Source organism: Giraffa tippelskirchi, chromosome 3 (assembly GCF_054371585.1).
Source record: "Giraffa tippelskirchi isolate mGirTip1 chromosome 3, T2T-mGirTip1v1.2.pri, whole genome shotgun sequence".
In the NCBI taxonomy this organism is placed as follows: Eukaryota; Metazoa; Chordata; class Mammalia; order Artiodactyla; family Giraffidae; genus Giraffa; species Giraffa tippelskirchi.
Window position 1 is genome coordinate 17,035,012 of NC_137277.1, and position 17,605 is coordinate 17,052,616.

At 45.9% G+C, this 17,605-nt stretch overlaps 1 protein-coding gene, 2 long non-coding RNA genes and 1 other non-coding gene across 13 annotated transcripts in view; 2 read left to right on the plus strand and 2 right to left on the minus strand.

Annotated features, from left to right (window-relative positions):
- FOXK2 (forkhead box K2) overlaps positions 1-4,908 on the minus strand; it is a 49,981-nt gene extending 45,073 nt beyond the window's left edge. For 7 of the 9 annotated variants that reach the window (XM_081576877.1, XM_081576876.1, XM_081576872.1 and 4 more), the window contains exon 1: positions 4,405-4,571. Coding sequence is in view for 4 of the 9 variants with exons in the window: in XM_081576872.1 (XP_081432998.1) it covers positions 4,405-4,549 (145 nt within the window). In the remaining 5 variants the exon portion in view is untranslated. Of the gene's footprint in view, positions 1-4,404 lie in introns of all 9 variants that reach the window. The other 2 variants (XM_081576870.1, XM_081576869.1) reach the window with 1 other exon arrangement.
- A 165-nt stretch (positions 4,909-5,073) lies between these two features.
- LOC145541179 (uncharacterized) lies at positions 5,074-6,840 on the plus strand. 2 transcript variants are annotated; one of them, XR_014078844.1, is made up of 3 exons: positions 5,074-5,350; positions 5,996-6,243; positions 6,570-6,840. It is a non-coding gene; the product is annotated as an uncharacterized LOC145541179 (long non-coding RNA). The 2 variants fall into 2 exon arrangements; XR_014078845.1 differs by having other exon boundaries at positions 5,996-6,143.
- Positions 6,841-9,952: 3,112 nt separating this feature from the next.
- LOC145541182 (uncharacterized) lies at positions 9,953-14,731 on the minus strand. Its single transcript, XR_014078847.1, has 4 exons — positions 14,630-14,731; positions 12,144-12,235; positions 11,312-11,564; positions 9,953-10,663 (listed from the first exon to the last, which is right to left on the minus strand). It is a non-coding gene; the product is annotated as an uncharacterized LOC145541182 (long non-coding RNA).
- Positions 14,732-17,113: 2,382 nt separating this feature from the next.
- On the plus strand, positions 17,114-17,185 carry TRNAQ-UUG (transfer RNA glutamine (anticodon UUG)). Its single transcript has one exon. It is a non-coding gene; the product is annotated as a tRNA-Gln (tRNA).
- Positions 17,186-17,605: the final 420 nt, after the last annotated feature.

Below are 17,605 nucleotides of genomic sequence, written 5' to 3' on the forward strand. Positions count from 1 at the left end.
ACAATTAGTTGCACACAAATGACCGCTACAGGTGACAAGTCCCATCAGGTAGCCCTGTTTCTCAAAATGCATTAGAAATTCAAACTATTTAAAAATCTAAAGCTACTCTTTAAGTAAACATTTAAAATGAACAGAGTTCTACCACTACAAGAATTACTAAGCACTAGTAAAGTACAAGTAAGCTGGTTATTGGGTTATTTTTAACATAGTAAAGTAAGTTTTATGCTAAAATAGCTGCACTATGTTCCCAATGTCTACAAATCAGGGATAATAAAAATGTATCTCAACTTGCCAAATGAATAAACATTGTAGCTTAAAAAAAATACATAGTGGCTCTTAAAAGCAACAAATTTGTACACTGAGCACTTCATGAAGTGCAAAGATCCTCTGCTGCTCTGCTATGGATTTGCCATTGCATGTTGCCCACTTCTGGGAACTCCAGCAATCTGGGGCCCCAGCTCTTAGCTCTACCCACAAGCTGATCAGAGGTTCAGGGGATAAAATGAAGGTGTTTCAGCCAATCTGGCAGCCCTGAGACAAGAAAACATGCCAGACCTCACTAATGGCTCTGCTTAGGTCTCCAAAGAAGACACCCATTTTATCATCTCCTACTGGGAACTCTATTCTCCACACATCATCTGTCCAGTCTTTGGACCTTGGCTACATCTCCCAGCAGTTTCCCCCACCCACTTCACCCTAGCGATCCACATGGTTTACCCTCCTTCTAACCCTAATCTCACCTCTGTCCTTCTTACAATATCCATCCCCTCCCCACAACCACTTCTTACACCTCCACTCTCTCCCTCTCTTTCCCCCAGGAGTCCCACACCCTGTCTCCTTCCTCACCCTCCAAACACTCTAATCACCAAGCCCACGGCTTCCCATGGAGGGTGACAGTGCAAGTCCCTTTCCCACAGCTCTCCTCTCTCGGCACTCCCTTCCTATTTCCCTCTTTCAGGTACTGGTATTCTCTTGGAACCTTCATTCTGCCCAATCCCTATCATCTAAGCAGGACCGAATCGCTGTGAGATCCTTCAGTTCTTTTCTTGGGAGTCTTCCCCTGCAAAGCTCCAGAAGCCACTGTTTACTCAGTTCTCTCCCATCCTCACCTAAGAGGAAGCTCTCTGTGATTTAATGAGAAAGTCTTCAAGTGTGACATTACCAAACTTCATCTGCAAGTTAAAACATGCCACATAAGAAAGAGGAGGTGGTGTTGTATCACCACTTGATAGGCAGTTAATGCAGCATAGAAACAGGGTCACTCTTCAAAATAGGTACAATGGCAATTCTGCATGTTAAATATCTTTAGGCAATAGTAAATTCAACTTTCTCTATTTATACGTCTGGCTATTAGATATTTAGGATCTTACTGATTAAAAAATACATCAAATTCACTTGACATTTCAAAGTACACACAAATGTTAAAGAGTAGCTTATTTTTATTTATCAGTTTGCTACCATGGCCACAAGAAGAGCAACAACAGCAAACCCAGACTTTCCTGCCCAAAACATCTTCCTAGAACACTTTACTGCTCACTCAGGTGCCAGACCAGGTCCTTAGACAAACAGGGACCCTGTTCCTCAAAAAAAAAAACATTCTTCATTTTCTCGCTGACCACCATGAAAATGCTCCCCCACCAGGCCTAGGCAACCTCACATTCCACAAACCTGTCCCCAAAATCCTTTCCAGCCTGAGTTCTACCTCTCCAGCACCAGGCAGCTGGCCCCAGTCACACCTGCAAGGCCACTCCATCTGCCCACTACAGGAACCTGGCCCAGAGCTCCACAGACAACCTCCTCTCCCAGTCCCAATAACAGCTGAACTTCCAACAAGTCAGATGCTCCTGGGGAGGAAAAAATTGCATTTCTGAACACCCAGCCCTGCATACTTGGTTGCAAATCAAGGATTTTTGGAAATCATTTGTTTTCTGGAAAACCACACACTTGCAACTCTTAACATGTTCAGCTTACTCCCTCTACCCCCAACACACCCACTCACACAACAGTCCACACTATGTATGGAACTTACAAGCACCATGGAGAAGGTGCTTGTACTTAGATATTATCCAAACCATTTAAAATACTCATGACAGCCAACACACAGGATCACAGGCCTCATCTTCCTCTATTCCTATCAAATTAATATTTAGTATTTTAATAAAATAGTGAACCATACTTCAAGTCTAAACTGCTTATGTACTCTTCCAAATTCTCTGTATATAAACTTTAAATACCATAAAGTGCAAATTCATTTAAAGATGGAATAAAATTATTATTCAAATAACAGACCATCCAGAGATTGTCATATTTTTAAAACTCCTCAGTGATTTTTCAATTCAGTAAACAAGTCTGAAATAAGCAATAAGAGTAGTTCAACGTCTGGGGACTTCCCTAGTGATTCAGTGGTTAAGACTCCACATTTTCACTGTAGGGGGCACGGGTCGACCCCTGGTCAGGGGAAACTAAGACCACTGCATACCTAGTCACTCTAAGTTACAGGTGCTTTCAAATGAATACAATTTGATTTTTCAATGTTAAAAAGAATTTAGAACATAAAACTGAGTTTAATTTAAAAAAAAAATTTTTTTAAGCAGTTTGTCTGCATTTGGCTAGCACCAATTATCTTTACAGTTTCTTCCATTAACCTGTATCTGTTATCCCTTACACCAACAATTTAGAAAAAATGCCTTACAAAAAGGGAGGTACTGCAAAATCCTAACAGTTATCTACTCATCTCACACTATAAAAATGCCAAAACCCCTTTCATGAAAAAACCCACTCCCCTCTGTCAGTATGGGCAGAGGTTCCCAGGGCCATAAGAAGTCCAGGGCGGGTGGCAGCCTCGGTGGCCCACGGACTCTTCCCTGTGCAAGAGCAGGAGATGAAAGCCAGAGGACTGGCCTCTACCCCACTGCCTTTCTTAATCATCTCTTGTAAAAGCTCACTCCACCCCTCAAAAGTCTGAATTCTGCCTCCTCACAGAAAGTCTATTTATTTCCATGTTTGGTATGTCAACACAAATAAATGGTTCCGGTTGAATGGCAAAAATACAATTTTCTTAAAAAAATCTCGAACTTCTCAGAGTAAAAATAATACCCTTTGTTATGACACCAAGTTATTTGCAAATAACAAACTGCCTAATTAAGAAGCAGCTATCAGGTCCCTATCATTGATTTTAGATGCTCTATAATATAAATACACACAAACAGCATTCTGGTTTGAAAAATAACATTCTTTGAAATGTTACCATCAAGGTTTAAAGAACTGGTACAGCTTTCCAAGCTAAGCAGTAACACAGCACATGTGTACAAAGTCAAGGAATAAAGAAAGCAACAAATCTTACCCCATCTCCCACAACCAAAAGCAGTTAAAAATTTCAGTTTGTGGAAGAAGGTTCTACTTGGAAACAATCTAGAAGTCCCTGAAGAATAATTACCATTTCCTAGACAGCAAGTTTGTTTTTCAAGTAGACTCAAGGCTAACCTCACAAAACCGGAGAACCAAGCTGAAATGCTCTGTAGTGGGACTGATAGTTCCCCACAAAGCTCACTTAATTACACTCTATATGACCTTATAATAATGTCTAAGTAATTAAATAATTTTCAAAAAAGTTATGTTGAAAGTACCTAGTTTTCCCAAAAATTTAGGGTTCAGAGCACAGATTTTAAAATTCATCATGCTTCTTCAAGCGCTTTCACTTTCTAGGCTACAAAAAACATAGTAAGAAAAAGAAGTCCTTGGCAGCTTAAGAAACACAGGCTTGAAATAATACACTACTGAAAACAGGTAAAACAAAAAGAGTAACAAATAATCCATCATCAGTCAAAAATAAACAGATTTTTGTTTTGGGCAGTTCCACCAACCAGACCAACGCTTCTAATCCACAATACCTACATGTTAGTTATGAAAAATATCGTGCATACTCTCAGAACTGCACAGAGAATCCCAGAAAACCTCAGCCCACGTGGACAGCTGCCTGAGCCTCCAGCTTTGGGAAGGCGAGGGTGGGGGGTCCCGGGCTGAGATTGTAGTCTGCGCTTTGGTCGTGGGTACTAAGGATGAAGCCGGGACATTGGGGTCATGGACTGCGATCCTGCCAGGATGATGGAGTCAGGGTCTTGGTCTGATCGTAGGGAAGAAAGCCAGATGTCGAGATTTAGGTCCTGGTTGTGGGGAGGATGGACAAGGGCTCGGGGTCGGAATGAGGTTTACAGTCTCTGGGTTCTGACTGTGCCCTACTTGTGGCTAGGTTCGTTGGCGGGTGGCTGGGTCCCTCCTGGTAGTGGGTAGGGGTAGGGGATCGTGGGTCAGAGTGGATTGAGAGTGGGTAGTTCGGGTCCGAGTCCCGCCGGCCAGGCCGCACCCCCGCCTGCGCCCCCAGGACCTAGCCCTGGCTCCACTCACACGCGCGGCAGCTGCAGCGGCGGCGCCCCGCGCCTTTGGAACACCCCGTCCACGAACACGCCGTTCTTGCCGAGGCAGCGCAGGTAGAAGTCGCCGCCCGCGTCGGGCCCGGGCTGCGCCGACGGCTCCGGGGCCGCCCCGCCATGGCCGCCGCCGCCTGGGGGCGTGAAGATCTCGAGGTGACGCCGCGAGATGAAGCTCGAGTGGCCCATGCTCACGTCCACCGAGCCCTGCGACGAGTTGCGCCCGATGGTCACCGAGCGCTTCTTCATCAGGTACTCGAACTCGCGGCCCTCGAGGCGCGCCACGGCCCAGCCGCCCGGCGGCGACCCGCCGCCCGCGCCCCCGCCGCCCCCGGCCCCGCCGCCCGCGGGAGGCCCCCCCGCGCCCGGGAGCGCCGCGGCCGCCGCCATGGGCCTGCGAGGGCCCGGGCCGCCTTCCGCCGCCGCCACGGAGCTGAGGGCCGAGCGAGGCCGCCGGCCGGCGAGCGACGAGCGGCGGCGAGGGGCGGGACACGCGCGGCGCGCCGCGGGCCGGCGCCGGGCCGGTGACTGACGGCCGCGCCCGCCTATAGGGGCGGTGCACGGCAGTGGGGCTACGGCAGCCGACCAATAGCGAGGCACGCCGGCCGTGCGCTTGCACGTCGGCCGTGGCGCCCGACGCAGGCGCGGCTCCGGGCGTCCTGGAAAACCCGGGATGGAGCAGGGAGACCGCGGAGCCGACGCGCGGCACCGCGGCGCGCACTACCGCGCGTGGGGCGGGGACGGGAGCTGGGCTGGGGTCAAGGTCGGCGCGGGCAAGCGGCGGGGGCCAGCACGCGCCTCACGCGGCCCAGCGCTTTGCAGCTGCTGTCACGCGCGCTCACTCAGGCTTGGCTGGAGCCTGCCGCGTGCTCGCAGCTGAAATCCAGGCGTTTCCACGGTTGCAGTGGCTGTGAGACCCCAGCGTGAGTGTCTGCGGAGTGGTGGAGAGGGGGAGGGGTGAGGGTCTGCAGGGAGGAGGGTAGGGAGGGTCCACGGGGGCGGGGGGAGGATCCTCGGAGAGGGTCCACGGGGGCGCGGGGAGGGGTACGGGGAGGGGTGCAAGGGCGCGGGCCAGCATCCGGGATGCCAAGGGCGCGGTGGGAGCAGGAAGCCTCCAGGGTCGCAGATCGGGCTCCGCTCACAGAGCCGGGCGCTTGGGGTTCTCTGTGTAACAACCCATTCTAAAAAAATGGAAATTAACGTGTCCCTCTGAATGCGACATCTGCCTGTCCCATTTGCCGTAGATGTGTTTGTGGTTACAAACCCCTGGGGGTTCACACTGCTTTGAGCCATAAGTGTGGCAGAGTATCCTAGACAGAAGAAAAGTAGTTTTCGTTCAAGTCTCATACGTGGGAGAGATTTTAGGTGGTGATGAGACAAGAATGGAAATAATAAGGAGGGAAACCTTTCATTCACAAACAAAACACAACTGATCCAAAGAAAGCATCCCATCAAGTATAAAGTAACTGACCTGAGTTTGGAGTCTGTGCTGCGTGCTGTTGAACTTACATAAGGCCGCTCACTAGAAATGTTCACTTGTTTTTCACATTTTTTTTTCATCAACACAGAGTATCCACCACATGCAGGGAACCCAAGCCCGAAGGTATGAAGAGAGTGAGCTTGTCCCATTGCACTGATGTGTCTCAAGGATGTCCCTACTATGTAGACATAAAGCTCCTTGATGAAAAGATGGACAATGCCCAGCAAGTGGAAATGGTAACTACCAATGGTTCTGAGAAGGAAACCTGTGGTCTTGCTCTCTTCCCGCACCTGTGTCCTGCATGGACACAGCCTCTGGATGAAAGAACAAAGCTTTGTAAGCCATGGGTCGAGTATGTCTCCTTCACATCTCCGCTTTCCACGGCTCAATATAAAGAGCAGCAATGCTGCCAAACCCTGAGAGCATCTCCTGGGTGCTGCTCCTCCATCTCAATGAGTGTTCGGTGCTGCTTCCTTTTGGTCCTTCTTTCCAGGGCCCCAGACTTCCTAACTTGTGTGTTCTGTGACACTTAATAACATACTGCCTCCCTTGCATTGTTACTTACTTTCTGTACTGTTACTTTTCATGAATTTGTAGTATATGCCTTGTCTCCCTGACTCTGCTACTGCAGACCTTGAGCTGTATGTCTGACTCACTTCCAGTGATGGGAAATCAGGCCACTCCATCCATCTGACTGGGCTGCCAGGCACCGCTTTCATCTCTGTCCTTGGCTGGGGGTAGCCTGTCCATCTCGACAAGATGGAAACAGCACTTTGAACTGCATGGAAAAAATGTACAGAGAGGAGACAAATACTCTTCTTTTGGCCAAGCTTTCAGAGGAAATATAAGGTATGTTCATTAAAATATGTCCCTGCTGATAATCAGCACTGGAAAGTCAAAAGGTGTTACTTTGAATAAATGTTATTTTTCACATTTCTGACTGTCTTCTTTATAAAAAATACAAATATTATGGAGTAAATTTCATATTACCATAAACTTTTTGCTACCCAGGATTTTGAGATGAATGAGATAGTCTACTTGGGGACTTCCCTGTTGGTCTATTGCTTAAGACTCTGTGCTCCCAATGCTGGGGGCCTGGGTTCGATCCCCAGTCAGGGAACTAGATCCCACATGCCACAACTAAGACCCAGCACAGCCAAATAAATAAATAAATAATTTTAAAAAATATTCCATTTGATCAAACATCCTTGACTCTGAGGCAGGAATATGGCTGTTCTTATGTTCCTATCTCAGCATCACAGTGGCAAGCAGGTAGTAGGTATTCCATATACTTGTCAAACCATAGAGCTGAATTGAGGTCCACTTGGTAGAGAGACTGAAATTTATCCTATGATGATATCACTTATATGTGGACTCTAATATATGACACAAATGAACTTATCTGTGAAACAGAGTCACAGACATAGAAAACAAACTTGTGGTTGCCAAGGGGGAAGGAGGGTGGGGAGGGAAGGATTAGGAGTTTGTGATTAACAGATGCAAACTATTATATATAGGATGGATAAACAACAAGGTCCTACTGTACAGTCTGGGGAACTATATTGCAATACCCTGCAATAAACCATAACGGAAAAAAATAGGAAAAAGAATGTATATCTCTATATAACTGAATTACTTTGCTGTACAGCAGAAATTAACACAATGTTATAAATCAACTGTACTTCAGTAAAATAAGGTCAGACAAATGTATCATATGACTATGAAGTTTCAAATAATGTGACACAATCACAGCAACCTGACATTAAAACCTTACATGTATTTTCTTGACAATTCAGGAGGCATTTCACGATCTCATGGTGCCTATCATCATGATCATGAATACTGTTTTTTCATTGCCATGCTATATGCAGAGTAAAGAAAAAAAGTGAAAGTCACTCAGTCATGTCCAACTCTTTGTGACCCCATGGGCTATACAGTCCATGGAATGGGGATCTTCCCAACTCAGGGATCGAACCCAGGTCTCCCGCATTGCGGGTGGATTCTTTACCAGCTGAGCCACCAGAGAAACCTAAGAATACTGGAATGGGTAGCCTATTCCTTCTCCAGGGGATCTTCCCGACCTAGGGATCTAACCGGGGTCTCTTGCATTGCAGGCAGATTCTTTACTAGCTGAGCTATCAGGGAAGCCTCTATATGCAGAGAAGAACCTGCCAACTTGAAGTTCATCCTGATTGGTTTAGTTAACTGTATTGGTACAGATCACTAAACAAAAGTAATGTATTCTTTAATCTTGATTTGCTAAGTTATATAGCCTGATTGGTCTATAGAGTCAATATTATCCCACTCAAATCCCTAGTTGGCTTGCTTGTAGGAACTGACAAGCTGATTCTGATGTTCACATAGAAGTGCAAAGGATCCAGATCTTGAAAAAGAAGAACTAGGTTTAAGGATTTATGGCTATATTAATACAAATTAAAATAAAGCTATAGTAATCAAGTGAATATGACGTGACTTTTCTAATTCAGCTTTTAACAAAAAGCTAATAAAATACAGTATAGCTATAGTTTTCAAATCAACATAAAGCTATACTCATCAAAATTGTATGGCATTGGTGTAAGAGTAGACAGACCAGTGGAACACAATAAAAAGTCCAGAAATAGACCTCCACATATAGAATCAATTGATTTTAACAGAGGTGCCAAAGTTACTCTGTAGGGAAAGGGCAATGTGATATGATAAATATATACTTGGTCTCTTGGAGAAGGCAATGGCACCCCATTCCAGTACTCTTGCCTGGAAAATCCCATGGACGGAGGAGCCTGGTAGGCTACAGTCCATGGGGTCGCTAAGGCTACAGTCCATGGGGTCGCTAAGAGTCGGACACGACTGAGCGACTTCACTTTCACTTTTCCCTTTCATGCACTGGAGAAGGAAATGGCAACCCACTCCAGTGTTCTTGCCTGGAGAATCCTAGGGACGGCGGAGCCTGGTGAGCTGCCGACTATGGGGTCGCACCGAGTCGGACACGACTGAAGCGACTTAGCATAGCATATACTTGGTCTCTGTCCCTGGTTCCTGACACAGAGCTCTTAAATCCCTTGGAATTTCCTGGGTATAGGAGCATCTTTTGTGGTAATGAGGCAACTCTGGACGAGCTCGTGGATGGGGGCTGGTCACCAGAAAGATGAAGCCAGCATTAGACGTGGAAGTTTTAGCCCCACCGCTATCCTCTGGGAGAGGGACTGAAGATTGTTAATCAAAGATGACTATATGATGAAACTTCCATAAAAGTCTCTAAATTATGAGATTCAGAGAGCTCCCACGTCAGTGAACACGTGCATGTGCCAGGAGAGTGGTACTATGATCCCACACGGGCAGAAGCTCCATTGAAGACCCTTCTGGGCTATATCCCTTGTATCTCCTCATCTGGCTGTTGAGCTGTATCCTTTAGAATGTCCTCTATAATAAGTCCATCAACCTAACTATTTCCCTGGGTTTTGTGAGCCATTTTATCAAATTACTGAACCTGAGGGGGTCGTGGGAACGCCTGTTCGTAGCCACATGGGATAGAAGTGTTTAAGTATGGGTACCGTGTGGGCCTACTACTTACAATTGGTGTCTGAAGTGGGGACAATCTTGTGGGATGGGGCCCTCAATCTGTGGGGTCTGCAGTAACTCAGGTAGTTCCTGTGAGAACTGAAGTAAATTGTAGGTAGCCCACCTGGCATCCACAGAGAACTGGAAATTGCTTGGTATGGAAAATCCACACATCTGGTGTCAGAAGTGTGTGTAGAGAGAGTTTTTCTTTAGGAAGTCTACTCAGTAAACTGCTGGAATAACTGGATAGCTGAATAATAATAATCACAAATGAGAAATCTGACCTTTATCTTTCACCATACGGAAAAATTAATTTGAGATAGATCATAGAGCTGTATGTAAAAATGGAAACTATCAAGCTTCCAAAAAGGAAACAGGAAGCTATCCTTGTGTCTTTTGGGTCGCAGCACCCCAAAAGTGAAAACCATAAAAGGAAAAAAATTGATATAAGTTATGAAAAAATAAATAGGCAAGAGTCTTGAATAGCTACTTCACAAGAGAAGATGTATGAATGATCCATATATTCAAGGAGAGATGTTGGATATCACTAGTCATCAGGGAAATGCAAATTAAAACCACAAGAATACTGGAAGAATGGCTAAAATTAATAAAACCAACCTTACCAAGTGTAGGCAATGATGTGAAGCAATGCAAACTCTCCTACATTGTCAGTGGTAATATAAGCTGGTACCATCACTCTGCAAAATAGTCTGGCAGCTTATTATTATTACATTAAGACTCTGAGTTTCCAAAGCAAGGGGCACAGATTCAATCCCTGGTTAGAAACTAAGATCCCACATGCCATGCAGAGTGGCCAAAAAACAAGTTTAAAAAAAATGGGACATGCTTATTATTGTTTTTTATTATGGTAAAGGGCAGAATCCTAAGCAGTGGAAGTAGCTCATGTGAACATTCTGAGTGAGTGTTGTTCTGGGCCTTTCCTGGTGGTAGGTGGAAGATCAACCCTGATCATTTCCTTATTAATACATAAAGTATTGATTAATTAGAGAATGAATGATAAAGAATTATAAAGTGAAGAAAAAAATGTTAGTTGCTCAGTTGTGTCTGCCTCTTTGTGACCCTGTGGGCTACAGGCCTGTCCATGGACAGAGCAAAGCTGGAAGTGTGGTATCTTCAGACTGGACGTTCCAGGTGCAGGAATTTACAAGTTACCAGCACAGTTGTTCTTGGTTGATTCCTGCAGGGTTCAAAATGGAAACTGACACAGTTCTGTAATGTACCTCAGTGGCAGCCAGCTGAATATACTAGGACACCCACACATTAAAGAAATGAAGGGGTGACTTTGCCCAGGTGTGGTAATGGGGATGTGTGTGCCCCATAGTCAGGGCTGATCTACCACCTGCTCACCAGGAAAGGCCCAGAACAACACTCACTCAGCTGCTCATATGAGCTACTTCCACTTATTAGGATTCTGCCCTTTTCCCTAATAAAAATAATAAACATGTCTCACTTTTTTTTAACTTGTTTTTGCCACACTGCACGGCATGTGGGATCTCAGCTTTACCAACCAGGGATTGAACCCATGACCTCTGCGTTGGAAGCTCAGAGTCTTAACCACTGGATCAACTAGAGAAGTCCCACATGTCTCACTAATGTAATTGCAATTTAAAATTACATTTTCATTAGAGCACTTAAAAATTGGTAAAATGTTTTCAATTCCATCTGATTTTTGGAAACTGAATTTTATAGGTGAAAAATAAACACATTCCTAGTTGAATTGCATTTTTTTAAAAAAATGACAGCTTCAGAGATAAATCTTATAATACCAATTTAACACACATATCATAGAAACCATTACATATTTGGCTCTGTGTATAGTACTCACCTCCTGGATTAAGGCAATGGTTCTGGAAAGGCAGCCCTCAGAATGTGCCCTGGGGCAGGTGGCCCTGCACAGGCTGTCCCCTGTGCCTCTGTGTTCTAAGCCATATTTACCAAAGTTTGAGAAAAACACCAGGGACGGCCTGGAAGCAGGAGATGAAGGTATGAGGCGCATGCCCCTTGTAGTGACCAGTGTCCCAGGGCCAGCCAGGTCAGTTGCCCTTAGCATCATCTCCAGTCAAGGACGTTAGCGTCCCCTAAAACACAGAAACATGGAAACGTGCAAAACACAGTAGGACAGAAAATTCAATAGCTAAAGGCTGTTTCTGAATAAAGGAGCTTCTATTGCCTTGACTCAGGGGCCCCAGCTCCAGTCCCACTCCACCTGGGGTGTGGCTTCTCAGTGTTTGTCTAAGGATCCCTGGTCCTCTCATTGCCTGAGCTCTAAACCTCTGGGCGAACTTTGATTCATGGGCTACTCATCACCCATTCATGCTTTCACTTTTTCATTCCTTCATTCACTAGCTTGTCCACTCATCAAACATTCCTCATGCTGGGCCCAGTGCTGGATGCCCTGGCCCACAGGGAGCAAAGGGCACACAGGCCCTGCCTTCATCAGGCCAGGAAAGGAAGGCAGCCTTGATTCAGCACTCCTCACCTGGACCAGCAACCCAAATTCCCTCACACATAGTCAGCTCCCTGCCCCAGGTTCCCCTCCCCTCACATGCTAACCAAGCCACCTGAATGGAAGACCCAGCTCCCATGGCGCCTCCATCAGCCAGCCCAGCCAACTGCCCCACAGAACTGCTCCTCCCTTGGACCTGCTTCATACCCACCTGGTTCCCAGCTCGCAGTCTGGGACCGTCATTATGCACATTATCCCTACAGGACTCTGAGCTTGGAGGTGGAGCTCCTGATTAGCACTGGCCTGATGCAGAGTAAGTTTGGGAAAGTGACATAATGAGTGAATGATTATATTCCAATCAGTTACTGTCCATTGGCCCAGGCAGAAAACTCTGAGCCTATGGATTGAAACACAGAGGACTAAGATGAAAACTTTGCCTCATCCTGCTGGCCCTGGGTTAGGGATGAGAAATTGAGAGGAAGCAGGCAGTCAGAACATGAGCATGGAAGCTGATGCAACTCTTTTGTAGAGAATTCTGATGGCAAAAATCAAAGTTAAACATGTCAATTCAACATCAATGCAGAGCTACATCCACAGGAGACACTGTGCTTCATTTAGGAAATAAAAAGATGAGACACAAACCCTGCCTCTAACAAATCAAATACCACAATTGTTAAAAGTGGGTGAAGATTTCTTATGTTGGATAGTGAGAGCTACAGAGAAGTAAGGAGGGGCTGGAGGAAACCACGTGTTTCCGGACTAGAGCTGGAAACATCAGTATGAACTCATGTCAACCTTCATATGACACAGCAAAAGGGCCTGAAGAAATTCATTTTCCTGTGGAAGAACTCCTTACTCATTCACCACTAAATCACTGGATGTGGTATATGATTATTTCATTACATAGCCATGAAGCTCGGTACTTGTAGGGGCAATAAGAAATGTGTTTGAGTTGCACTTGTAGTTGCCTTAAATTCAGATTAACTTCGCAGACTTTAAAAGAATTACCGATCATGTATCAAAATTCAAACGGAAGGAAGTATCTTACTGGAAAGAAGGAAAAAGGGGGAAAAAAACTAAAAGAAAAAGTCTGGCAGAAACTTCAAAATATCAAAAAGTATACCACAATGGAAACTAAAAACTGTAATGATAAAAATCATGGAAGAATCATGATAGCCAAGAAAATATGGGTAATAAAAATGACAACACAGAGATGAAAGGTATTATGAGAGAATACTTCTTAACAGGAAGCAAATAAAAAAAAAAACAGAAGGGGGAAAAAAAGCAGAAGGAAGATGATGGTAACAGAAAGGCAAACCACAACCCTCCAGTCAGCAGGACACACCAGGTGGCCCCACTCGCTGATTATATACTTCATTGATCACTGTGATGCTTCACTAAACCTGTTAGAATGAACAATAATTCCCTCAACTCTGTTTAATGAAAAATCAGTTTGTTCAAAATCGTAATCCCATTTACAAAGAATCAAGGTACAATGGACAAAAAAAATGCTTCTCGAAACATTTTGAAAGAGAATTTAACAGGAAATCTATTACATGATATTGGCTAGCCTATTCCAAGACTAAACATTGCCTGTATTGTTTTGCATTACAGTTTTCAACAAGACAGATATCACTTACATCAGACTTCCATTTTAGTGAATATCTTTAGAACCATCAAAACTCATGGACTGCACACAGCATATAAGCATGCTTACTTGAATACTGTGTCTGACTCTGCAACCCCATGAACCACAGCTAGCCAGGCTCCTCTGCCCATGGAATTTTCCAGGCAAGAGTACTGGAGTGGGTTGCCATTTCTTCCTCTAGGAGATCTTCCCCACCTAGGGATCAAACCCTCCTCTCCCGTTGTCTCCTGGACTGCCAGGCAGATTCTTTATCACTGAGTCACCTGGGAAGTCCATGTTTGGCCACACACGAATCACATTAACAGAGTAGGCTCCTTCTGCAAGGAGGGCAGAAACACACCTGATCCAGTTAGTTTAGATGAGTAAACCAAACATGGAAAGTGTTTTCCATTTCTTCCTGATCTGACATGAAATACAGATCATGGAATACATGACACAAAGCTCCTAACAATCCACTGTGAGATCACCATGGATTAGAGGTGGATACTTGGCTCCAGACACAGGATAGGTTTGGCCAAATCTGAGGACAACCCTAAAAGAATTGTAACACTACCAAAGGAACGCAAGGCTAACAATCTTTTCCAAACTACTACTAAGAGCAAAATTTGATTAACCCCGCTTAAAAGTGAATTATCTTTCTGTTTACCCTGTACAAACAGTATTACCAAATCATTCCCATATGAAGGAGTAATTACGGTCTGCATTTTAAAATTAAAAAAAAAAAAAATGAGGCGTGTTAGGCAGTTAACTAGAGAAAAGCTTTGTGCTTTGCTTGAAGTTTGTGATATTAATCAGCTGTGTATAATTGACTTTTCTTATTCTAATCAACATTCACCTTCGTATCTAATTTCGCGTTCTTGTTAAAAAGGGAGCTCCAAACTGCGCTAACGAGACCCCACCCATCCTGGGCCCTGCGGGGAACGGGACAGCTGGAGCCCGACCCGCAGCGCGCAGGGTCTACATGGCCAGAGCGTCCATCAGCGCGGCCCCGCAAAGGGTCAGCTCCGGAGGGCACGCTGTCTAACGTGCGGCACGCAGGGTACCCTTACCCATGCCGCAAGGTGCGAAACGCACACATCCCACTGGGGAGCGCGGGAGGGCGGACGTCGCCCGCAGACGTCCTCGGACACGTGACTGCCCGGCCACGTGACCGCGCCCACATGACCGCCGGCGCCGCCTTGAGGGAGAAACCCGGTTGGGCCGAGACCGGGCGGGATCCCGGCTGACTCCGGGGGCGGGCGCACGCAGTCCGCCGCTTCAGTCGCCGACAAGTGGAGCGGGTGCTGGGCTTGGCTGTGGGCCCAGGGTCCCGGGTCGACAGGGCTTTAGGCCGAAAGCGAGGCGGCCTCCTCCCGAGCAGGAACGGGGAGCTCCTTCGCTTTGCTCCTCCGCTCTTGCTTCTCGGGTATGCTGAGGGAATACACAGGCGCTGTCACGCCTTTCTAGGGCACTGCATCAAGGCGGTGAGGTACTGAAAAGAGAAATCCTTTCCTAAGAGCAGAATCCTGTCACTGTAAAGCCCCCTGGTTTGCCGGGAGCGGTGTTGTGTAGGGTGTGGTGAAGACAGTGTGTCCTGAAGGGAAAGCAGATTAAGTCCAGGTGCGGACTTAGGGTCTGTTCCAAGGTGGCCTAGCTCTCAGGTGGCTGGCTGCCCGCTCTGTCCACAACCAATATTGGGATGGAGGCTTGGTCACTAAAACTTGTACGTGGGGGTCAGCCCAGGCAATCTTGGTGGGAGACTCTATGTTGTCTCCTTCCCTGTCGCCACAGCCAGTTCAGTCCAACGGTGAAGCATCAGCAGAATGGCTGAAAAGTCTGACAGACATCTGCAGACTAGCTAGGCAACCTGGGTCAGCCTTTCCCACAGTAGAGACCTTTGGAAGAGGTTTCGCGTGGAACATGAATCTTCTCAAATTCTGCACTCGTTCGGAGAAGTCCCTTCGCACACGTCATCAGAAAGCTCTTTGACCCCAATCCTCCAATCTGGTTTTGTCTAAGCCCTGCCCCCGGCATTGATGAGATGTGCGGCCCAGAGGCTTTCCCCTTGTCGTCTGCCAGTGGCTACCTTTTTCCCTCCGGATGTACCTATGTAGTTAGATTTATCAGGCTCAAACAATATCTTAGACACCTTGGGCGTGATATCCCTTTGGAAGCTAAAAAATGATACAAATGAACTTATTTACAAGACAGACACAGACTCACAGACATTGAATGAATGAACTTATGAGAATGAATTTATGGTTACCAGAGGAGAAGGGACAGGGAGGGATATTTAGGGAGTTAGGGATTGACATGTACACACTGCTATATTTAAAAGGGATAACCAACAGGAACCTACTACTGTATAGCTCAGGAACTCTGCTCAATATTATGTGACAACCTAAATGAGAAAAGAATTTGGAAAAGGATAGGTACATGACTGTGTATAAAAGAATCACTTTGAGGTATACCTGAAACTAACACTATACTCCAACATAAAATAAGAAGTTTAAAAAAAAAATAGTTCCAATCCTTTGATTGGTGTGGTGCTCAGAGTCTGGCCATAGAATTCCAGTAGTTTCAGTCTCTGTATTTCTTTTTCCTGATGATTCTGTTGGTGTGAGAAAGGAGACAGCTTACTATCTGCAACAGTAAGCTTCATGGACAGTATTTACATGAAAAGTTTCAACACAAATTCAAAGATTTCCCCCACCCCCAAAGGATTTATATTCAGAATATTCTTGGGAGAATAGTTTTTACCTCTTTGAAACGCAAAGTTATTTTTAATGTTTTCCTTTGAATTAGAAAGCTTAACAGCAAGATTTTGTAACACTTTAAGCAGTTTCATATGAAAGAAACAGCTTCCTTGGCTATGGGGGAAGAAGTAGGTCAAGAGAAGAAACTGGATTAAAAGGAAAGTTACTGACAATTGTACAGATTAGGAATCTTTCACATGATGGAGAGAAATGCTGCTTTGGCTCTTTTCCGAAATCCAGCCAGCGTCTGCAATACAGATCCTGCTACCATTGTCCAAGGACACTCTGGGTGAAGATTGTGCTGCTTGACTTTTACTAAACAGCAGGAAAGGACAGAGATTTCTCTGGGTAAGCAGTTGAGGGAGGGAGAGCAAAAATCCACTTTATTCATAAATGGACCCTGGCAGGAGGGTCCTTCCCTGAGTCTGGTTTCGTCTGCTGGTCTGTGCCCAGGGAAGCTTGGGATAGTCAGAGGCAGACTCAGGAAAGGAGTACATTACAGCCGAGTGGTGCAGCGGGAGTGTGCTGGGCCCATAAATCCAGAGGTCAATGGATCAAAACCATCCTCTGCTATGAGCTCACATTTTTGCCTGTTATATGGCTTTTGGGTCCCCAGCTGTGGGACAAGGTTGGGCTGTGGACCCTGGTGTCCAGGGGTGTCAGCTAGTTCTATGGCGTCACCATCAGTGCTCTGGACTCTGAATCCAGAGATATGTTGAAATCTTAGTGGGACCTGTGTACCCCTCTTGTCCCATACCCGGGGCACTTAGGCCAAGAGTGGCCTGCAAGGGGGTATATGGTTCTATGGTGTAATGGTTAGCACTCTGGACTTTGAATCCAGCGATCCGAGTTCAAATCTCGGTAGAACCTGTTTTGCCTGTGGCCATTTTTGTCTTCCCCTCTTGTGTCCCAGGCAGTGGGACACGGGGACATGATCTGGCACAGGACAGGCAGCAACTCTGAGACCCTGGTCCATCTGATCGCCAGTGCTCCCCTTCCCCTAGAAGCCACATTAGGGATGTCTTTGTCCTTTTTAATGTCCTCCCTGCCCAGTTTGGCTTTTTTTTTTTTTTTTTTTTAAAAAGGAAACCAGGGGAATTCCCCAGCAGTCCAGCTGCTGGGACTCTGCATTTTCACTGCCAAGGGCCCAGGTTTGATTCCCTGGTTAGGGAACTAGGATCCCACAGGTTGTGCCATGTGGCCAAAAAATAAAAAGTAAAACCAGGCTTTTCATAGCTTCGTAAGTAGTAGCCTTCAATGAGTCCCTGGTTCTTTATCCAATACAGTACA